At 44.2% G+C, this 23,062-nt stretch overlaps 2 protein-coding genes across 7 annotated transcripts; one reads left to right on the top strand and one right to left on the bottom strand.

The window, feature by feature from the left end:
• Positions 1-65: 65 nt before the first annotated feature.
• Positions 66-7,862, top strand: LOC135549834 (uncharacterized aarF domain-containing protein kinase 5-like). 4 transcript variants are annotated; one of them, XM_064980167.1, is made up of 15 exons: positions 66-236; positions 1,073-1,158; positions 1,369-1,518; positions 1,613-1,688; positions 1,984-2,184; positions 2,398-2,538; positions 2,702-2,815; positions 2,946-3,077; positions 3,340-3,423; positions 3,516-3,597; positions 3,777-3,855; positions 4,020-4,111; positions 4,220-4,472; positions 5,158-5,274; positions 6,691-7,862. In XM_064980167.1, the coding sequence occupies exons 1-15, from the start codon at positions 213-215 to the stop codon at positions 6,791-6,793; spliced, it is 1,734 nt and encodes a 577-aa protein (XP_064836239.1). In that variant the 5' UTR covers positions 66-212; the 3' UTR covers positions 6,794-7,862. The 4 variants fall into 4 exon arrangements, 2 of the variants coding, with proteins under 2 accessions (XP_064836239.1, XP_064836240.1); XR_010457032.1 differs by lacking the exon at positions 5,158-5,274 and having other exon boundaries at positions 4,220-5,033; positions 6,691-6,778; XR_010457031.1 differs by lacking the exon at positions 6,691-7,862 and having other exon boundaries at positions 4,220-5,033; positions 5,158-5,270.
• On the bottom strand, positions 7,814-23,044 carry LOC135549832 (cleavage and polyadenylation specificity factor subunit 1-like). Of its 3 annotated transcripts, none has more exons than XM_064980164.1 (35): positions 22,827-23,044; positions 22,174-22,342; positions 21,984-22,011; positions 21,568-21,701; positions 21,285-21,365; positions 21,023-21,171; positions 20,645-20,791; positions 20,311-20,450; positions 20,081-20,191; positions 19,762-19,855; positions 19,037-19,124; positions 18,476-18,628; positions 17,753-17,804; positions 17,365-17,459; positions 17,184-17,258; positions 16,922-17,002; positions 16,408-16,647; positions 16,064-16,205; positions 15,728-15,906; positions 15,470-15,612; positions 15,101-15,293; positions 14,586-14,792; positions 14,369-14,458; positions 14,083-14,238; positions 13,541-13,901; positions 13,343-13,427; positions 13,049-13,190; positions 12,684-12,836; positions 12,267-12,443; positions 9,205-9,271; positions 9,048-9,095; positions 8,755-8,910; positions 8,421-8,550; positions 8,157-8,295; positions 7,814-8,040 (listed from the first exon to the last, which is right to left on the bottom strand). In XM_064980164.1, exons 2-35 carry the CDS (start codon positions 22,315-22,317, stop codon positions 7,993-7,995), a joined length of 4,428 nt encoding a protein of 1,475 aa, XP_064836236.1. In that variant the 5' UTR covers positions 22,318-22,342; positions 22,827-23,044; the 3' UTR covers positions 7,814-7,992. The 3 variants fall into 3 exon arrangements, with proteins under 3 accessions (XP_064836236.1, XP_064836237.1, XP_064836235.1); XM_064980165.1 differs by having other exon boundaries at positions 22,174-22,318; XM_064980163.1 differs by having other exon boundaries at positions 22,174-22,334; positions 22,827-23,040.
• Between the last annotated feature and the right edge of the window lie 18 nt (positions 23,045-23,062).

The raw sequence follows: 23,062 nt of genomic DNA, 5'->3' as shown, positions 1-23,062 counted from the left end.
CTGGAGAATCTTTGGTCACACTCGGACCATTTGTCACGTGATCAATTTCGTCCCAAATGTGTCGTTAAATCATTTGTAGCCAGTTCAGGAAATCAAGTACGATCTGAAACGGGAGGAGGCAGTTACATTCGAATAGAGGCTATACTTTTTTACATTTTTTTTTTTAACTACATATTAGTGAGAAGAGAGCACAGTGAGTGTGTAGGCTGAACATGGCGTGGGAGACCTTCAAAGCAGTGAGTTGAACTGTTTTTGTTTTTTGTTTTTTTAATGTTATCTTTTCCTTGCTTGGTAACGTTAGGCTAACTAGTTATACTATAGTAACATAAATAGCTACACCAAATTAAAATATGCCTGTACATACCTTCTAAATCAACACCTGACATTTTAACAGTTTATGCATGTATGGATTACATGTCATAAATAATGACTGTATGTTAACGTTGCACAGTATATTGCAAACGTTACACTTTTATTTACATATCCCACTAGCAAGGGTTGGTCTAGTTGCAATAACTAACGTTACTCTCTAACACACAGAAAATGTGCTTGGACATTTGATGCAATGTAGAACCTAATGCAATGTATAACCTCCATACTAAAATCAGAGGTCGACGTACAAACTCGCTAAACGAGATCAAGAGCTCGTGATGTCCCTAATTTTGAGATCGTAGTTTACCCTCCATTACTTTATAAGTTGTCACATGTTTTATTCAATGCCATGGGAAACAGGGTAGCATGAGTAATCGTGTGTGTGCACGTGGTCAGTGACCTGACATAGAAAGGATCTATCTATAAATCTACTACTCTGGAAACAGTTTGTCCTGTGCTCGATGGTTAAGGAAAACAACAGCCTGTTCTGGCCTATGGAGAGTGGCCTTGATGCAGAGTCCCCAACACCAGTCTCCATGTTATTCAATTTAACATGGTAACATGCAGAGTTTGTTTTTCTCTACTTTTCTAGGGATGGTGTTTCCCAGCATGTCTACAGTGACTAGCAAAAACAGTGGATTTAGTTTTAAATTGATGCTTCAAAGTGACACATTGTGGTGGTGTTTTTGTCATTCTGTAGTTAAGGTTGTGTTGGCCTCATTTGGCCCTGCTGCGAAGATGTCCCCACCCACATCCACAACTGTACAGATCCTTCAGCTCACAAAGGTACTACACTAACTACATAACTACACCTTGTCTGAGACAATGGCCAAGCTCCTGTTCCTATAGCATCTGTCAGCTTGATGTACAAGTACACCACCTAGGCAGGAAGCAGAACTTTATAGCAGTAAGTCAAACACTGTAACCTTCCAGAAAGCAACATCAAAAGAAATGTACACACACTGTTGCTGAGATGCCCATGTCTTCTCCTCTCAGGCCAGGGAAGAGCCGAGGGTTGTTCAGGAAGATGTCTCTGGGTGTGGCGGTGAGTGTTCCCGCGGTGGTGGGGGTCCAGTACGCCTTTGCGGAACCTCGAGAGAGACGGAAGATGAAGATCTTGGTGAAGGGAGTCGGTCGCTTCTGTAGGTGGGTCTCATCATCCTTTTTGCATGTGGTCAAATATTTTGAATAATTTCCTTTTTGAGTTACTCAAACCATGTCCCTCTCTCCGTCCCTACAGGTCTATATATGTAGGACTCTATATCTCAGTAGATTATTGGTGGACCTCCAATGTGACATTACGTTGCATGGACGAGGTAAGTTTGACAGAATACATATTGTTCCTCTGTCCAGGTGTTGCTGACGCATGCCAGATCTTAGAACGTCTGGATCGGTATTTTTAAGTATCCGCTAACCACATATGTTATAGTGATCTGGTGCCTGACCGCACAGTTACGTGGCACGCAACCATTGGTTGATGCATGCAACGTCTGAGCAGGGGAACGCGACCATTATGAATTGTGACAGCCCTATGTGTCTGTCTGCTAAACAATGGTGTGAGTCTGAAACAATCTCTGTAGTTCAATCCCGTCTTCCCCTCTGTGTTGCCAGAGCAGCCCATCATTCGTGGCAGGGATGTCAATGTGCCACCAAAGGGCAGCAGACAGCATGGTGGCGGGAGCGGTGCAGAACGGAGGGATATATGTTAAACTTGGACAGGGACTGTGTGCTTTCAACCACCTGCTGCCTCCTGAGTACGTCAAGACACTGCATGTCCTGGAGGATAAGGCTCTTAACAGGAAATACAAGGAGGTAAGACCTGCAGTATTTTTGTCTTGTCAAACATTGAGTAGTTAACGAAGCAATATGTAGTGAAAGTGATGGGGGAGCCATGCTTATAGTTGTCATGGCTTTGAATGCCTCTTGGCCATTCATAATGTGAGGCTAGAACTGGTAATTTTATCATTTACAATGAAAAGTGTTGAGAAACCCACTTACTTGAAATTATCTGTCACGTTCTACCAGGTAGACTCTCTGTTCAGAGAGGACTTCAACACTACTCCAGACAGGATGTTTAAGAAGTTTGACTATGAGCCCATCGCAGCAGCCAGTCTGGCTCAGGTCCACAAGGCAGAGCTGCAGGACGGGACTCCTGTAGCTGTCAAAGTGGGTTCAGGTTAACTGTACTACACATTCAGCCATAGTTAATGCTTCACTGTGTGTGATTTACTCTCTTCACCTTGCCTGATTAAACCAAACTGAACACTTTGGTTAAACCAGGCTAGAAATCACTCCTTATTCTGAATACAAACCTCTCCCTCTTCTCCAGGTGCAGTACATAGACCTCAGGGATCGGTTTGACGGTGACATCAGGACTCTGGAGATCCTACTGGACGTTATAAAGTTCATGCACCCCAGCTTTGGCTTCAGATGGGTCCTCAAAGTAAGGGCTCAAACTTTTCTGCTAATTTGGCTGAAAATGCTTTTTTTTTGTTGACAGATAATACCTCGCAGAGCATGATTAGATAGACATGGTCCCCTAACCTAACGTTGGCATTCTCTGACAATATTAGGACTTGAAGGGGACATTGGCTCAGGAGCTGGACTTTGAGAATGAGGCCAGGAACTCTGAGAGGTGTGCAGAGGAACTAAAACACTTCAAATTTGTCATCGTGCCAAAGGTTTACTGGGACCAAACCAGCAAGGTGAGACCCAGAACTATTCACTGCTGTAAATTACAATGGTTGTGTTCAAATAGGCAGCTCATTTCAGATTATTATTTTTTTCTCCCACTGTCTTTAGACCAATGACAGATCTTTTAACTTCACTCTTTTTCAGATCTGATTGGTCAAAAGATAAATTAGTGGGGGGGGGGAAATCAGTATTGGGCTGCCTGTCTAAACGCCTTTGATACCCTTTTGACCACTTTTGTATTATTGTACTGTAATAAACAGACCATTTCTTTAGAGAGTGTTGACTGCAGAGTTCTGTGAAGGCTGCAAAATCAACAATGTGGAAGAAATCAAAAGACAAGGACTTAGCTTGAAAGATGTGAGTACCGATCGTGACACCGTAGAGCAGCCTTTGTCGATGCTCATTAGTACTCGGATAAGCATAGAAACCGTTTTTTTTTATTTTTTTAGACTGCTGACAAGCTGATCCGTACGTTTGCAGAGCAGATATTTTACACAGGCTTCATTCACGCTGACCCTCACCCCGGAAACGGTAGGTCAGGGGCATGTTTACAGTTTCTGCTGAACTCTAACTTGTATCAGGGCAGTTTCCAAACGCTTTTTCCAGATAACTTTTTATATAAGTCAAGTTGATAACATAACTAACTGTTCAACAATATTTGCTAAAAATGACTTGGTGACCTTGATTGCATGTTCTGTACCATGTCACAGTGCTTGTGAGAAGAGGTCCGGACAAGAAGGCAGAGCTAGTACTGTTGGATCATGGTCTGTATGAATACCTCAGTGAAATGTAAGATTTGAACTATAATCATAAGCCATTTAGCAGACACTTTTATCCAAAGCAGCTCAGTGGTGTGGATAGATTTTAGAACCTACAAACTTGCAATGTAATCAATCATTTTTTTAATAGTACAGCTTGTATGTTTAATCATCACCTAACATTTGACCCTGTAGTGACAGGGTAGCGCTGTGTAAACTGTGGCGGTCCATAGTCCTGAGAGACGACACTGCCATGAAAAGGTACTCCAACAGCCTGGGGGTCAAAGGTGAGAGGACAACTAATATCATTATTTCAAACAAGTCCTATGCCTTAAACAAATCCAGTCTCACAGACTAATAACATGCTTACAATATCCTGATTCCTATCCAATCAGACTACTTCATCTTCTGTGAGATGCTGCTGCAGCGGCCAATCAACATGCGGGAGCTGGGCCTGTCCAACATCCTGAGTCGTGAAGAGACATCCTATATGAGGGACATGGCTGTCAATCACTTTGACAACATCATGGTCGTTCTCAAGTCCATGCCACGCCCCATGCTGCTGGTGTTCAGGAACATCAACACAGTCCGCAGCATCAACATCACACTGGGAGCTCCGGTAGACAGATACTGTGTCATGGCCAAGAGGTTAGTCGTATCAGGCTGGGAGCTCCGGTAGACAGATACTGTGTCATGGCCAAGAGGTTAGTCGTATCAGGCTGGGAGCTCCGGTAGACAGATACTGTGTCATGGCCAAGAGGTTAGTCGTATCAGGCTGGGAGCTCCGGTAGACAGATACTGTGTCATGGCCAAGAGGTTAGTCGTATCAGGCTGGGAGCTCCGGTAGACAGATACTGTGTCATGGCTTAAGAGGTTAGTCGTATCAGGCTGGGAGCTCCGGTAGACAGATACTGTGTCATGGCCAAGAGGTTAGTAGTATCAGGCTGGGAGCTCCGGTAGACAGATACTGTGTCATGGCCAAGAGGTTAGTCGTATCAGGCTGGGAGCTCCGGTAGACAGATACTGTGTCATGGCCAAGAGGTTAGTCGTATCAGGCTGGGAGCTCCGGTAGACAGATACTGTGTCATGGCCAAGAGGTTAGTCGTATCAGGCTGGGAGCTCCGGTAGACAGATACTGTGTCATGGCCAAGAGGTTAGTAGTATCAGGCTGGGAGCTCCGGTAGACAGATACTGTGTCATGGCCAAGAGGTTAGTCGTATCAGGCTGGGAGCTCCGGTAGACAGATACTGTGTCATGGCTTAAGAGGCGACCAGACGACTGTTTCAAATAGTAGCAGTTGTAGATACTTACTAACCTGTTGTCCTGTCTCCAGCGCTGTGCAAGGCTGGGGGCGGCTCTGGGCAGAGAGGCCGGGAGTTCTTCCCAGGTTCAGGGTGTTCCGATGGGTGTGGACCTCCTGGGAGAGCCTCAAATTCGAGTATGCCCTGAGGTACCGAATTATCCTCAACACTATACACTCAGTAACCACATTTCCATCCAGTTTGAGTAAAATCATACTTGTATAAAACATTTATAATCATGACAGCTGTGATGGAAATGGGAAGTTTCCGTGCAATTCTATGAATGCTGACGGTAAGATTAATTATGTGAGAAATGCCTTTATGCGCAAATATAACATATCAAAGTAAACTTCGAGTCACGTATGATAGTGTAGTCTTCCCACTACGACTGGGGAAAGCATGCAGTTTTATTAGGCTACAGATGAGAACTTATGAATATCAGTGTGGTGAAAGTGCACAGTGATCTTGATGCGCCTTTCCTATAAATATGGAGGGTCTTATTCTGATGACATGATGCTTGACTGCAGTTTGACAAATCCCAATATTTTCGCATTTGTCCGTAATTCCATAATGTAGACTAGCCTACCCGCACTGTATCTAAGAGCGCAAGTGTCAACACGCTTTGCCTACAGATCTCCCTGTATTCTTCAGGGGCATGAAAACATTGCTCAATTGGTATCAAAGGACCTAACGTGTGCCAGGAAAACATTCCCCACCAGCCTGTACCGTTGACACCAGGCAGGATGGGGCCATAGACTCATGCTGCCTATGCCAAATCCTGAAGCAACAGGAACTGGGACTTGTCAGACCAGGCAATGTTTTTCCACTCCCCAATTGTCCAGTGAGGGGGTGCCCACTGGAGCTGCTTCTTGTTTGTAGCTGATGGGAGTAGAACCTGGTGTGGTCCTCTGCTGCAGTGTGACAAGGACCAATGAGTTGTGTGTTCAGAGATGCCTTTCTGCACACCACTGTTGTAATGCGCTGTTATTTACCTGCTTGTTAGCGTGCAATGTTTTGTTTGTCGCACCATTCTCTGTAAACCCTAGCTTGAACAGTTTCCCCGTACTCGGTCCTCAGGACTCCAGGGAGGGTGCACGTTCTGGTTTTTGCCCTAGCACTACATCTGATTTCAAATAATCAAGCTTTGATCATTTGAATCAGCAGTGTAGTGTTGGGGCAAAAACCAAAACATGCAGCCCTTAGGGACCTGAGGACTGAGTTTGTCTAGGGCAGCGTTTCCCAATGTTGTGCGTGAAAAGCCAAGGAGGCCCGACAACTTTGGAGATGCTGGAACCGGTATCCCTGGCACTGATCATACCACACTCGGTCACACACTTTGCCCACTAACAGTAACTGGATGCCTGTCTGCCTGCTTTTATATAGTAAGCCACAGCCACGTGACTCACTGTCTGTAGGAGCAAACCATTTTCTGTACCTAATAAGCTGGCCACAATGCATAGCAGTAGACCCAACTGGGTAGGTCTTGCTCCAGACATTACCCAAAATACATGAGCATTTTTTTGTTCCTACAAGATAGCCTAAAACATTAATCATTTTCTTCCCAGGTCAGAAATGGTGACGATGCGTCTGACACGATACCTGCTATACCTGTTGTCTTACTTTAATCTCATATCGCTGGATGAGGAAGTCGACCAATACCTGAAGTAGAGGTTGAGACCCTGACCTCAGCTGCATACCTGAGACTACTGACTCCCGATTTAATGCTCAAGAAATGCACCCCGTTTGACAGGAAGATAACTAAGTAGTTTAATATGATAGTTGTCAGTTGGGCTTCTACAATGGTGCTATGCATTTGACACATCTACAGAACATGCCAAATCTGCAGACTTTAAAATATTTTTTTTGACTTGTGTCTTAGTCAGGACAGGGAAAAAGCACCAAGCCAAAGACTTGACTTGCCAGGAGCACTGTCTCAATGCCTCCAAGGAGCACTGTCTCAATGCCTCCAAGGAGCACTGTCTCAATGCCTCCAAGGAGCACTGTCTCAATGCCTCCAAGGAGCACTGTCTCAATGCCTCCAAGGAGCACTGTCTCAATGCCTCCAAGGAGCACTGTCTCAATGCCTCCAAGGAGCACTGTCTCAATGCCTCCAAGGAGCACTGTCTCAATGCCTCCAAGGAATGTCAACTGGCATGACATGAACACAATTTAATGATTACAAATGTAGAACCATTTATTTTGGTGGTTTATTTGACCTCGTTCACTGGGGATGAATGATTGCAGTATGTGTAGGTAAAACGCCTGAAGTGATTCCTTTTAGCCAAGATTCTTGCTGTTGAGAAGGCTGACTTCTCATTCAAGTCAGCTTGCATCAAATCTTATTAATAGCACATGTTTAGTCACAACATTCCAGATTTTTAAATCTTGTTGCATTACCTGGATAATAGGGCTTATAGATGCTGAGATTACTTTTACTGCAGACATGTAGTTTGGGCAAGTCAAATGTTCATCCCTTTTGGAAATATTTGGTTATCACTCAAGCACCCACCTAAATGCAGCTGAAGAAATACCTTTAAAAATTGTATTCTACTTTAAATGAAGTGCCCTACCTCCCCTTGGAATTCTTTCTCTTGTAAATAATGCATTGATGTCCATGATAGATTTGCATGTTACAGGTGCAGATCTCAAATTATTTAAACCTAAAAGACCAAGCTGATTAAAGCAGTGTACAATCCACTTTTTTTAATAAAGTTTACTTACAAAATATTTTGAGAAACATGTTTACGAACTCCTTATGACTGAACAAAATTGATTAAAAGCATAAGTTTCCCATACAGAACATAGATACCAAAAAGCATTTTCCGATGGAAGATCCTGGGTCTCACACGTAGTCTAGGATGCTGCTCTCAGAAATGAGCAGTCACCCTGTCAACCTCAAGGAGATCATCCAAGATCTGAAATGGAAAGAAATACTTCATTCAAACATCTCATAACTAAGTGATTTGGACCACGATTAAGATGGGGACGATACATTAAGATGCTAGTTTTGTAGAGAACTAATAATACTCACTATATCAGAGGTGGTGCCAATCTTCTTGGCCAGCTCACTGCGCTCCATGGTGCTGAGGTACAGGTACTTGTTGAGCAGCTCTCCATCCAGAATGTTCCGCACCGCGTTCTGGAGCTGCCGCCGGTCAGCATGCAACATCCTGGAGGACAAGATCCCAAAAAATAAAAAGCCAATTGAAAGCTTAAAGTATTTACGTGTTGCCTACTTTAGAGGCATAGAGAGAATGATTACCACAACATTTATCAGTGATGTGTGGTAAGTTACCTGAATGCCTTGGGGTTTAACCCAGCGTGGTGTGGCAGCATGGTAGTGAGAGCATTCTGCAACATCAGCAATCTGCGGTAGGTCTTCTCCTGCATGGGTAGCAGCAACCCGATGCCGCCATCCAGAGTGGCTATAGGGAGGGAAGAGGAGAAGAATTACTACTAAATCAAAAAAAAAATTGAGCTACTGACAAAATCATGGTCATCCTTCTGAGAACATACCAGGAGGAGCATTTGATCAGGCCAACTGAAGCAAGATTTAACAGACAACCCTTCACAGCTTCTTCTACCGTGTCAGTCAATACAAAATCTCAAAAGTCAAAATTGTGTCCTACCAAACCATGTGATGTGCTTGTTGTCCCAGGCCAGGGTCTTTTTGGTGGCTGTGTCCAGTGCCCCTCGACAGGGCATCCTCCAGAAGGCGTTGACATGAGCTCCCACGTTGAAGTCTGCCCTCCTCAGCAGACGCATGCCCCCGAAACTCTCCTTAGCTACAGCAGGACGCAAAGTACCAGTTATGTGATCATGACATGGTGGAGCTGCAGTTTGTCATCACACATGACCTCGGCCTTTATTTGATATTGTAATGTTTGTGGGACAGTATTACCCGGTTTACGTTATCACTTACCTTCAGGCAGATACATGTACACCGATATGTTCTGATCTCGGTCGGACACTGAAGCAGAAAATAAGTTTACTTTGAGAGGTCTCGGCATATATAGGCTCCATCCAAAGAGTTAACCAGGATAACACTACCAGGCTAACCAAAGTTCTATAAACCTTACCCAAGAATCCCAGCTGGTTGTTATCCACCATAAACTCTACACTGTAGACCTCCAGAGGCTTGGCGTCCTAGGGAACCAAACACAGAAACAAAACCATTAAAACAGGGGTCCACAATTACATTCAGCCGTGGGTTGATTTTTCCTTGGTCTGGAGGCAGGAACATACAGTAGTTAAAAGATTTGTACATTACAAATTGACCACAAGAATCCAAAACAGATATTTGACAAAAACAGAATAATATCTAACCTTGATTACATTGGGATATGATCAGATATGCCTCTATATAAGTGAGAATACTTGGGAAAGGATTTCCTAAATTAAAATCACTGAGCTCATTTCCTGGTGATTTTACAGTCTTCCAAGAACAAACATGTGTAATATACACACACACACAACCGTTCAAAAGTTTGGGGTCACTTAGAAGTGTCCTTGTTTTTGAAATTAAAGCAAAAGAAATTGTCCATTAACATCTAATTGATCAGAAATACAGTGTAGACATTGTTAATGTTGTAAATGACTATTGTAGCTGGAAACGGCAGATTCTTTTATGGAATATCTACATAGGCGTACAGAGGCCCATTATCAGCAACAATCACTCATGTGTTCCAATGGCACGTTGTGTTAGCTCATCCAAGTTTATCATTTTAAAAGGCTAATTGATCATTAGAAAACCCTTTTCCAATTGTTAGCATAGTTGAAAACTTGTTCTAATTAAAAGAAGCAATAAAACTGGCCTTTAGACTAGTTGAGTATCTGGAACATCATAATTTTGTGGGTTCGATTACAGGCTCAAAATGGCCAGAAACAAATAACTTTCTTCTGAAACTAAGAAATGAAGGCTATTCCATGCGAGAAAATGCCAAGAAACTGAAGATCTGGTACAATGCTGTGTACTACTCCCTTCACAGAACAGCGCAAACTGGCTCTAACCAGAATTGAAAGAGTGGGAGGCCCCGGTGCACAACTGAGCAAGAGGACAAGTACATTAGCGTGTCTAGTTTGAGAAACAGATGACCTCGCAAGCCCTCAACTGGCAGCTTCATTAAATAGTACCAGCAAAACATCAGTGAAGAGGTGACTCTGGGATGCTGAGGACCTAGACACTAATGTACTTGTCCTCTTGCTCAGTTGTGCCGGTTAGTGCTGTTCTGTGAAGGGAGTAGTACACAGCGGTGTACGAGATCTTTAGTTTCTTGGCAATGTCCCGCATGGAATAGCCTTCATTTCTCAGAACAAGAATAGAATGAAGAGTATGAAGAAACAAAGAACATTCTGTACATTTTGAGCCTGTAATCGAACCCACAATTACTGATGCTCCAGATAGGGTGATTGTTGCTGATAATGGGCCTCTGTACATGAATGTACATAATCCATAAAAAAAAAGCTGTTTCCAGCTACAATAGTCATTTACAAGATTATCAATGTCTACACTGTATTTCTGATCAATTTGATGTTATTTTAAAATGGACAATATATATATATATATATATGAAATTTGTGGAGTGGTTGAAAAACAAGTTAATGACTCCAACGTGTGTGTGTGTGTGTGTGTGTACACATACATACATACATACATACATATATATATATATACGTTGGAGTCATTAACTTGTTTTTCAATCACTCCACAAATTTCTTGTTAACAAACTATCGTTTTGGCAAGTCGGTTAGGACATCTACTTTGTCATCTACTAAGTCATTTTTCCAACAATTGTTTACAGACATTACATCACTGTATCACAATTCCAGTGGGTCAGAAGTTTACATGCACTAAGTTGACTGTGCCTTTAAACAGCTTGGAAACAGAAAATGATAACATGGCTTTAGAAGCTTCTGATAGGCTAATTGACATCATTTGAGTCAATTGGAGGTGTACCTGTATTTCAAGGCCTACCTTCAAACTCAGTGCCTCTTTACTTGACATCATAAGAAAAAATCAAACGAATTCAGCCAAGACCTCAGAAAAAATATTGTAGCCCTTCAAAAGTCTTGTTCATCCTTGCGAGCAATGTCCAAACGCCTGAAGGTACCACGCACACAAGCCTATGATCACAATATGCAATGCCAAGTGTCGGCTGGAGTAGCGTAAAGCTTGTCGACATTGGACTCTGGAGCAGTGGAAACGCAGTCTCTGTAGTATTGAATCACGCTTCACCATCTGACAGTCCGACAGACAAATTTTGGTTTGGCGGAATCCAGGAGAACGCTTCTTGACCGAATGCATAGTGCAAACTGTAAGTTTGGTGAAATGGTCTAGGGATTTTCACGGTTTGGCCTAGGCCTCTTAGTTCCAGTGAAGAGAAATCTTAACGCTACAGCATACAATGACATTCTAGACAATTCTGTGCTTCCAACTTTGTGGCAACAGTTTGGGGAAGGCCCTTTCCTGTTTCAGCATGACAATGCCCCTGTGCACAAAGCGAGATCCATACAGAAATGGCTTGTTGAGATCAATGTGGAAAAACTTCACTGGCCTCAACCCCATTGAACACCTTTGGGATGAATTGGAATGCCGACTGCAAGCCAGGCCTAATCGCCCAGCATCAGTGCCCAACCTCACTAATGCTCGTGGCTGAATAGAAGCCAGTCCCCGGAGCATTGTTCCAGCATCTAGTGGGAACCCTTCCCAGAAGAGTGGAGCAGCAAAGGGGGGGACCAACTCAAATCACCCATGGGCCGAATTTAGCCTAATGAGGAACCCTGCATTAAGAGAAGAGTCCCTTAAGACTCAGAACACTGGCATGAAGAACGGCCCTGATCATTTAATCATCCCCTCCAGCACAGCACTGCTCTCTAGAAGATAAACTCAACACACAAAAAACGCTGGGAAACCACAGGGGAACAAAGACAGTGCTTTCTTTCATCCATGTTCAGAACCCTCATCGGGGATGTAGTTAAATCCATAAACAACAAACTAACATAGAAGAAAACCACTCAGAGAATGATCATCAGAGCGTCAGAAGATGGTAAATCACGTGCCACTTAAACACAATACTTTGAAGTTGGTTTGACATCTCCCCTGTGTTACTACTTAAGTAGTCCTGTAGCCTTGCTGTCTTACCCTGCTAATTAGCGAAAGAGTCTTACTCTCAGGCTGGTATCTGAGCAGAGAGATGCTCTTCATGACGTCAGCTGCCACGATAAAGTTCTTGATGCTAAACATCTGGTGGATGTAAAGCTGGGTGTCAATGAAGGCCATGCCTGTCAGGTCGTTGTCCTTCAGACTCCACAGAAAAATCTAGACAGAGAGGAGAATAGACAGATGCATCGATCACAACCAGGACTTTGTCTCAGGGTTACAGGAGAGATGGTTGACATAATAAATGGCTAATTCAATATAATAAATACACTCAAGTGCAACATGGTGGCCACACAATGAAAACAATGTCAATCGGAACAGAATTATATTGAGAGGTGGGTGGGAAATAGATCTAGATTGGGATATCTGTAGCAGTATAATCAGAGGTGGGTCTGTCACCTTCTGTCCGATGGCAGAGACCAAGTATCCGCTGCAGTGACACAGAGCTGTGACCGGCCCCTTCTGTTCCTTCTCATACAGAACCTTGAATTTGTTCTTCGTCAGGGGCTGACCAGGTTCCGGGACAACCTCAATCACATCCAGGATCAGTATCTGGACAACAGTAGAGAGAAATAAGTCCACACTAAAATCAACATCATGATTTCAAAAGGCATCATCTGTCTGTCGGACTCCATAATAGCCCCGAGTTTCCTGACTAGGACAAACTCTGGACCCTACTTTAGACTATAACTTACAGCACATAACTAAGGCCCAAAAGATATTCCTGGCTCTAGTCAGTAGTCAGAGTAGTTTTGGTGACTCACCCGGCCCCTACAGGTGACCTCCTCCCCCTGCATGAGACAAGTACCAGCAGCTATGTATCCCTTCAGCCCAGACACCGTCTCTTGACTCCTCAACGCCACAGTCTTCATACACGTCACATGTTCCCACTCCTCCAGGTCAATTCTGGCCAATATCAGAGAGAGGGAGGTCAGAACAGACGCCCACTAATACGCCCTAGATGCTTAAATATAAAAGATATCTATATCAATATGCATCAGCTCTATAATGAACATCCCTCATGTTAGAGGCCACGCTGCAGTAGTTACAGTTGTTACCGTGTATTAGGGATGGCCTCCCAGCTGACAGGAGATATGAGCTGAATGGAGAAATTCTCCTGCTGAGGAGGAATGTAGCGCTCGTCTGAAGAGACACACAACACAAAGGAATTTTAATGGCGGAAGAATGAGCGAATTATTAAACCAATGAGAAAGTGATGTGAACGTCATGGAGACTAATGCATATACTGGTCCCACCTCTGTCTATGGTCTCAAACTCCTTCTCCTCTCCGGTCATTCTGGGGATGCGAGTGCAGGGGTCCTTCACGCTGGTGCACACTGCATACACCTTGGACTCCACATGGTAGGACACATAGTGAACCGTGCACCTCAGAGGAATCTTCCTGACTGGCCAGGGGGCGTCATACGACAGGTACGTGGGTAGAACACTGATCCTCAGCTCGCCCTGCTTATTGAAGTAGAGGAAGCCTTTGGGACAGTTGATGTTGTGGAAGGGGGAGAAGGACTCGATTGGTCCATCGATTGTCATGGGGTGGAGCCTCAACGCCCCTCGTGATGTCACCAGCATCCAGTGAGGAGAGGGGCCACAGATGAACACCTGACACACAAACAAGGAAACATCATGAGAACCTACAGAACTACAGTATAGACATATAAAGTCTGTGCAGACAGCAGTACCTCTCCTTCAAGATATATCCGGCAGGGAACCTGAGTATCTAAAAGCGTACCCTTCGTTACCCATGATGTAGATATAGTCCTGTAGGAAGAGAACCTCTTACCCCAGAGTAACCGGAGATGTCCTCAAAGTATCTGAACCTGGCCACACGACCTTTGACCACCGCTGGCCCCTCCTCGCTGGAACCAGCCTGACCTTCAGCCTTCTTATCTTTCTTCACCTTCGACTTCTTCTCCCGGAAGTTGATGTTGTGGGGCATCTGAGAAGAGACAGGAGACCAGTTGGAAGACATAAATTATCAGTGTTGAATGGGCATTTTAAGACTTGTTTCCTAGACACAGATTAAGCTTAGTCCTAAAAAGCTTGTCCAATGGCCTTGCTCTTCTTACCTTCTTGAAGCGGACCTTCAGGTTGCTCTGAGCCTGCTGCTGGTCATATGGGAATGCTTCATAGATCAGAAGCTCCTGTTCAACATGGACCTAGGAAAGAAACGCAACATAAAACCTCATCTATCCAAAGCAATTTCCCAAATTGAGATCAATGAAGTACCACTGCTACATATTCTGGTGTTGTCATTCTACTTTAATACCTGTACTAAAAACTCACCAGGAGGTAGGGTCTGCAGTGGTTGTTGCCGAGCGACACCAGGGCCACTTCTTTGACCAATGGGATCTCTCCCTGTCGCGTCACTTCCTCCTTTTTCCCCTCCCCCTGGGCTGCTGATTGGCCGGCGGAGCTGTCAACCAACACTCTCTGGCCAACAGGGAAGTTCTTGACCAGGAACACCAGTCTCCAGTCAGGTAGCTGGTAGATCTAGAGAACAGGAGGAAGTTGTTTTACTAATAGCTCTGTCCTGTAGAAAATGTTCACCTGTCGGTTATGGTGACACTCGTTGCTATGGCCACTGAGTTCTTGTGAATTTCTAAACATAAGTTTAAAGTCCCCAGGCTTTTATCCAACCTCTAAATGGCACCATAGTATAAATGCTGGCATTAAACAGTATTAGAATTGTAACAGCTATGTAAATTAAGTCAACTAAATGATTATGATACGATACAAAAAGTGTATTGATACAGCTATTTCTAAAATTGTGCTGATAAAATAGAGACATTGATCCTAACCTCCATGACGCCGTTCTCGCGGACCATCATGCACCAGTGTGTCGGTTCTGCTCGTCCCGACCTCCCCTCGGACCCCCCACCCAGGGCCCCAGAGGAGGGGCGGTAGCCGGGGTGGGACTCGTCCTTGGTGGGGGTGATGCCTGCTGGGTTACAGTCTCCATATAACATCTCCTCCTCATCATCCACTGTGTTACTAAAGAGGAGACATGGAAGACAGAGCTGTACTAATAAACTCTGAGGTGACCGTGCTTCCACTGTAAAGAAATGAGGTGCAGCCCAAAAACGTAGTGTCCATGGGGACAGCTGGCATATCTGTCATTCTTCAGTTCAAAACAATCCTACCTGAGGTCCTATATGATTGGCTCCTACCTGAGATCCTGCATGATGGTCTCAGTCTCTGATTGGCTGTTGAACATGGTGTCTGGATCCTTGGTGTGACAGGTCTGCTTGTTCTCTGTGGTGAACATCCCACTGACGTCACGGAACGTACACAGCGTAATCACTCGGGGTTGCTGCACGGGGAGACAGAGAGAGTCACCGGTCTGAGAGTCTTATTTTCCCACTCATTCATCGGGTTGTAGTACTGCCAGGCTTAGTAGTACAGTACAGGATATGACCGTGACTCACAGCAGCTATCTGTGGTTTCTGCAGGGCCAGCCGGTGGGTCTTGCCCATGTAGGAGTCGGTCTTCAGGACAAACATGGTGACCACTCCGTCTGCCGTCATGATGACCACATAGGGGTCCGCTACGGAGCACTGCACTATGGGAGAACCCAGGTCCACCGGGATGAAGTGCAGCTGCGTCACTGGAAGGAACGTCAATCAATCAAATGTATTTCTGAAACCATTTTTACAGCAACAGTTGTCACAAAGTGCTTTCCAGTCAGTGAAAGAGTACAAGTGAGAGGTAGGGACACAGAGTATTAGGGATTATTTTATTAAAAGATGGACAGATCTCTCTACCTCCTTCCAGTAGCCGTATACCCATGGGGGAGACCTGGATGATGTATTTGTTGTCTCCGATGTTCCCAGCGAACACAGTGGGCCCCTGGGTGGCGAAACCACTGGTGTCCAGCTCCATGATCTCCTGGCCCGTCTGCAGGATCTAGAGAACCACACAGGAGGGTTTTCCAGTTACCTCCAATAGACCTCAATCATTACCCTTAATCAACATTACATACTCAATCTCAACATGCTGGAGCTCTGTAGTGGAGGAAAAAGCTCCCTTTCAGACTGCTGTGTAGAGCGGAGTGTGTCTAGGGGTGCAGTGTGTACTGTACTGTGTAGAGATGAGGTGGGAGGCGTACCATGGTGGAGTCCTCTCTGCTGAGAATCAGGAAGCCATGTTTTTTCTTGTCGCCCTCCACTGACGCAGGCTCCGGCTTCTCCTCTGCCTCCTCTTCCTCAGGGGTCTCACCCTCTTCCTCCGTTGCTGGAGGCTTGTCTTTCTTCTTGCCTTTCTCCTTCATCTCATTGGGGATGACAGTCCACATGTCATGGCAACCTGGCAGCTCAAAGGTGGTGACCACCTGGGGACGGATGCTCCTCTGGAAGGGGCCACACAAAACAGTCATCAATAGTCGCAGAACAATGGCCAGATGGAAAAACTGAATCATCAACTCCCATAGCTGACTCTGAAAATAGCAGCTCTTCACATTGTTTTCCGGCAGCTACTTCTAACGCGCCACAAACAATCAGTGGTCTTTCTCTGTAGCACAGTCACTGAACCTGAGGTAGATAGGTCTCACCACCACAGGTCCTAGCACAGTGCAGCCACACACACACACAGAAATACAGAGACCGGTTGAGGAGAGTATTTACCTGAAGCACAGATAGACCCCCGTTCTTTCCAAAGCCAGAACACACCACTATCTCCAAGTCAGGCTCTGGGTTGGTCTGGAACTGTGGACACAGAAACACCAGAGACAAGTCTTAGTGCATCTTACTGTTAGCATAGCAAGGGCTTGAGAAAATAACTTGGTACAGGTATTGGATATTAAAATCAGTGCTTTTACAAATGCAACACAACCATGATGGACATCATGACTGGAGGTTAGAAACCTCTTTTGTGAATTAAAAGTACCTCTTCGGAGAGGAAGGCTGGCTCCCCCATGGACGCACCAGCACATGGTCCGATGTTCAATATGCTGTCACACACCTGGAGGAAAATATAGGAAAACCATATTGTAAAGACTGCAATAATCAAGACTAGAATATGAATAATGAACTGATAAAGCTTCTACTGGGGTAACAAGGGGTCCTACTTCAAAGGAGTAGGTGGCCAACTGAGTGCCAGACGCCACTTCGCTCCCATACACCTCAATTTCATCCACCTCATCAGGCAGTTGGTTCTTACCAGCTGGATAGAGGACATGGGAGGAAACACATTATTTATAAATATAAAAACATTATAGGTGACCATATCACCTCAGTTAGTTCCATACATATGTAAAGGGTAATATGCAAGACACAACCAAGACATTGTAATACATAGCTAGATCAAATCCCTGAGCTGACAAGGTAAAAATCTGTCGTTCTGCCCCTGAACAAGGCAGTTAAACCCACTGTTCCTAGGTCATTATTACAAATAAGAATTTGTTCTTAACTGACTTGTCTAGTAAAATAAATAAAATACAACAACTGTCCAAATACCTGTCAAGTTGGTAGAGGAATCAATTCTCTTCTTTTTACTGGGAGGTTCCTCCTGGAATGATCAAATTCAAGTTAATTCTGCAATTTATATCAGAATACAGACGTAGAAATGTGTATCAGCAACTCATTTAGCATTTCTGTTTACAAAATGGACACTGGGCCGGTAGGTAGCCCAGCGGTTAGATTGTTGGACTAGCAACGGAAAGGACACTGGCTCGAACACCCGTGACAGATTTTTTTTACTTGTCGATGTGCCCTTGAGCAAAGCACAACCTTGATTTGCTCCAGGGCCACTGTACTACAATGGCTGACACTGTAAAACAACACAATTCACTGCACCTATCCAGTGTGTGTGACAATAAAACATCTTGTTTATTCAGGGGTGATCTATAATATGCGACATCATCACATATTAAGTGGCATATTTCCACATCTGCTAGTCAAAGACCAGTCACAACAGCAGTTGAAGTGCTAAAAATCTGTTTATACGTGGAACACGAGCACAGAAGAAGGGCAGCGACCGCTACTTGTTTTTGAAACATCCTCTTTTGGCGACATTTACAACTGGCTACATTTTGAAGCTCAATTTGATCAACTTTGCCTTGGCTAGAATCAAAAATCTATGGAATCTTTACATTTATGACAGAATCACTCACAGCAATATGCCACAGGGACCAGACTGAGGAGAATATCTACATAGGAGCTAAAATCAAACCAACTCACCTGCTTCTCATCATCGGTCTCCTCTTCCTTCCCTTTGTCCTCCTCCGCTGGTGGTTTCTCTGGATTCTCCTGGTACTTCTCTGTGTATTTCAGCAAGAGGCTGTTTCCCAGCCGGGACCCCAGGAACAGATACCCAGGCTCCATGGTCATCATCTGGTGGAGGACAAGAGACAGGGGCGAGTAGGATGAGAAGAGACAAGGGCGAGGAGGAGGAGAAGAGACAGGGTCGAGGAGGAGGAGAAGAGACAGGGTCGAGGAGGAGGAGAAGAGACAGGGTCGAGGAGGAGGAGAAGAGACAGGGTCGAGGAGGAGGAGAAGAGACAGGGTCGAGGAGGAGGAGAAGAGACAGGGGCGAGGAGGAGAAGAGACAGGGACGAGAGGTGGGGAACCTCTATACTTCCACAGCTCCTCTATGACCAGTTCTCTCTTGGCCAACCATTGACAGCAGACTGAGAATATCACTGCACTGCATTCTTCACACCAAAGTGAGTCTGTGTGTGCATATATCACCCCTTCTTTGCCAACAACTCTCTCTCTTCCCAGCTACTGTATCCTACTTACACATGTGGTGAGGACGCTGGCAGCAGCCTTGTCAAAGTGGAAGGCCCGGACACTTCTCATGCCATCAGTGATCAGGGTCAATACATAGCTGAGGAGAGAAGACAGGCACAGTCAAAGCATGACTCTTACAAGGTTATGAAAAAATACAATGCCATTCTAGCTGTTGCTACACAATGCAGTTATTGCTACTATGCCACACCAATTTGAGGGAACAAAAAATTGCTTTAACACACTCTAATAAAGCAGTTATGGCTAATAAATATACACTGAACAAAAATATCAAAAACGCAACATGTAAAGTGTTGGTCCCATGAGCTGAAAAAAAGATCCCAGAAGTGTTCCATATGCACAAAAAGATTATTTCTCTCAAATTGTGCACAAATGTGTTTATATCCATTAGTGAACACTTCTCCTTTGCTAAGGTAATCCATCCACCTGACAGGTGTGGCATATCAAGAAGCTGATTAAACAGCATGATCATTACACAGGTTCACCTTGTGCTAGGGACAATAAAAGGCCACTCTAAAATGTGCAGTTGTGTCACACAACAGGGCCTAATTTATTTATTTTCATTGACTAATTTCCTTATATGAACTGCAACTCAGTAAAACCTTTGAAATTGTTGCATGTTGCGTTAATTATTTTTTTCAGCATACATAGCTAATAAATTCCATCACAACTGTTACGGGCTCTATTCCATCACAACTGTTGTGGGCTCTACTCACATCTCTCCTCCCTTTAGAGAGATGACCATCTTATCAGAGCCGATGAAGGTGGACTGGGAACAATCTAGTGTGATCTTCACCTCCTCCTGTATACCTGAAACACCAACACACACGATTGATCAGCCTTATTAGAATACATAAAGGCTCTTACATGCTTACAACATGTTATAACGCTTTATATCTGCAGGTATAAATTACTTCCCTAGGCATGGTATAAATGTCTTAGGAATATTAAATAGGCTGAGTGGCTTTCTTTTCTATATGCAGGGTGAGCTTGAGAACACTGATGTATGTGTGCTATTGTCCTGTCAGTACTTACGCAGGGGGAAGGCGGTTGTCCCAGTGGTCTGTGTGTTGAGTGACACTCCATATGGAGGAACACTCTGGTTGAGGTATAAAAGGGAGTTGACAGCAAACACCACCACACCACCTAGAAAAAATGGGAATAAATTCACAATCTGAGTCATGATATTATCTAGAAACTGATCATACAAGTCTCTTTATATGTAACTCAGAATATAAGAACCCATAAATGGAGTGAGTGATTACCAATGGGCTTGGGCACAGCCATGACCTGTGTGCAGTCAAAGGGCAGGTTGCTGAGGGACCAGATGACAGGGTGAACCTTCTGCATGATGTTGAGAGAGATGGCTACGATACTGCAGGTGTCCTGTCTCACTGCTACACGCCTGGAGGAGGAGGACATGGTCAGACTAGAGCTGCACACCACAATATTACCAGTCATAAACAGGTCTGAACAAGACATGACTAAGTTCCTAGCCTTCTTCATATTAACTCATCAGCAGACTTTTGTTTGGGGGGGGCGGTCTCAGACAGACAGACGGAACAGAGAGGAAGACAGGTGCCGTTGTGGTGTACTGACCCAGGCCACGTCTGGTTAGGCTCATACAGGATGAGCAGTGTGGGTTCATAGTAACCGTGGAGGAACTTCATATCGACAATGTTCAGAAGCTTCTCATCCAGCTCACGGACATCGATGATGTAGCTGGGAAGAAAGCTGGACTTGGGCCTTAAATCAGTGGTAAAATAAAACATGAGTCAAGATGACTGATAAGAAATCATCAAATGCAAAACCCCTCAAATAACAGTTACTACAGCTCAAGAGTGCATTCTATGGGTATCCTAAATATCACTACGAGGTGCTATGATTTTAGGACTCTCTGGAAAAAGTGGCAAATGTTACTGAGTGGTCTATCCTAACTAAATAAATAAAATGATGAAATGAAATATGTCTACATACCCTTCCACTACTCCCTCCTGTTCGTCAGTAAGCGTGTCCTTTCTGAATGGCAGCACCACCAGCTGGGTGCCATACACCAGCATCACAGCACAGCGGTTCTCTGGGTCCACACGGACCATGGGGATGTGCAGGTTCTGGACAAACCCATCCTGGAGATAGAACAATTATGGAATAAGATACAACTTTTTCATATATGCTCATCTTAATAGTAATTTGCAGATTATGTCTTTGAATGTTTTTCAAACAGTTAATTTCCTCTTACCCTCAGCTCTGGCTCCTCAAAGAAGTGAAGCGAGAGAGTCTTCAGATCATGTGTTCCTGGATCATACTCCACCACTGACAGCTGTAGTAAACAAAACCAGGACACTGTAAACAGCAGTCAGAGACATTTTCTAGGACAGGTTGCTTGCACCTACTACGTATAGCTACTGCCACATGGTAGTTGATAACATTGAAATGTAAAGAATAAGTAGGCTAAATAAACCTGGAAAATGAAAGCTGTGAGTTTAGGATTGTAAAACAATCAATCTCGACCTTTCAGGTACCTTAGCATCTTTGAAGCTGAGCAGGAGAGCATCTCTGTTGGCTCCTACCAGCTGAACAGAGGCCATGGACATGACGTTACCAAACAGGGAGAAACAAGCCACCTGCTCAAGCTTCTCCTTGCGACTCTTGACATCTGCAGAGGACAAGGAAAAGATCAAGAATGTGTCAAAGAAGAAATCAGATGTCAGAAACAGTCTGTCAGAGACTAACGTTGGCACGTGCATGTCTGAGGAAGGCGGACAACATAATAATAGCATACAGTGTGGTTCACTAGTCTCTCTAGAGTCTAGACAGACAGGTTGCCTCCCACAATGTTACCAATGTTCCAACATAGTATAGTGCTTTTTCCCCAGGTCTGGGATTAGCTGCTCATTCACCAGAACATTGCTAGACTCCAAGGCAGTTTTGGACATACCTGGTGATTTGTCTGTCTTTGAAGCATTCTGAAATATGAAGACAAATATGTAAATAAATAAATAAACTGGATGTCATGAAGGAAAGAACATACTCCCCACGACCGGTAGCTACAATTTATTTATCTGATTGTACTTTTGATCAGTGATTGAGGAACGACGAAAGACGACCACGGCTAAAACATACTTTACCTCCACATCGTGAATGATCCTGTAGACGTAAAGCTGTGATGTTCCAGCGACGACCAGGTTCTTCTCCTCGTTGGAGATGAAGTTGCAGTAGACAGAAAACTCGATGGCGGTGGGGGAGTGGGCTTGGCGGTACACGGCATACATCCTGCAAGCAGCACACCCTAAGCATCTTAACGTTACAGCAGAGTTAATAACTACATATGAATCTGAATACGCATTATATTAGAAGACACGTCTAAGGATATTACACCAGTACTACTTAGTTAGAAAAATATATAGCCAAGTTAGCTAATACGTTGCACATTGTAGCTAAACATATTGGTGTCAGGCTTAAATACAATCCAGGGTTGATTGTTAGCAAGCTAACTAGCACAGTAGCTAGCTGGTCAATTATGTTTTAGCTGGCTCGCCTGTCTGCGAACGTTACTTGCCTGGCTCGTTGCGGGACGAAGCAAATGCTACTTTATTTGGGAGAATACTAGTTATATTATTTTTCCATTTAGTTTGGTAGCTAGCTAGAGTTTTAAAATAACGCTAGCTAGTTGGAATAGCCATTTGGCTCACTTGCCAATGGTCCACTAGCGTCGGTTAGCTGGATAGCTTGCTTGCTAACGTGCTTCAAGCAGGTGTTCAAATTTATCACATAAACCTACCTATTACGAACAAGCTACGATAGTTTCCAGTTTGGGTCTTGCCTTTCTCACTTTTATTGCAGCATAATTCAGTTCACAAAAATAATAGTGTGGTTAAGCAATGACTGTAGCTATACATTTATTAAAGGTTGAAATTATTTTTCATTCAAACATTTCCCAGGCTGCCATTCGACCCAAATGCGCAGCGAAACTGAATTCGTCAAGAAAAAGCAACCACGCAATAATAGTTCCCATCT

This window comes from Oncorhynchus masou, chromosome 12, assembly GCF_036934945.1.
Source record: "Oncorhynchus masou masou isolate Uvic2021 chromosome 12, UVic_Omas_1.1, whole genome shotgun sequence".
NCBI lineage: Eukaryota > Metazoa > Chordata > Actinopteri > Salmoniformes > Salmonidae > Oncorhynchus > Oncorhynchus masou.
Note: the sequence above shows the minus strand (reverse complement) of the source record. Positions and strands in the feature narration are given on the sequence as shown.

Coding starts and splice junctions, on each gene's coding strand:
- LOC135549834 (XM_064980167.1), top strand. CDS start 213: ATGGCGTGGGAGACCTTCAAAGCA. Junction 2,816..2,945: donor GCTTCAGATGGGTCCTCAAA/GTAAGGGCTCAA, acceptor TGACAATATTAG/GACTTGAAGGGGACATTGGC. Junction 3,598..3,776: donor TGACCCTCACCCCGGAAACG/GTAGGTCAGGGG, acceptor ACCATGTCACAG/TGCTTGTGAGAAGAGGTCCG.
- LOC135549832 (XM_064980164.1), bottom strand. CDS start 22,317: ATGTATGCCGTGTACCGCCAAGCCCACTCCCCCACCGCCATCGAGTTT. Junction 21,172..21,284: donor TTGAGGAGCCAGAGCTGAGG/GTAAGAGGAAAT, acceptor TTCTATCTCCAG/GATGGGTTTGTCCAGAACCT. Junction 15,294..15,469: donor ACCATCATGCAGGATCTCAG/GTAGGAGCCAAT, acceptor TCTCCTCTTTAG/TAACACAGTGGATGATGAGG.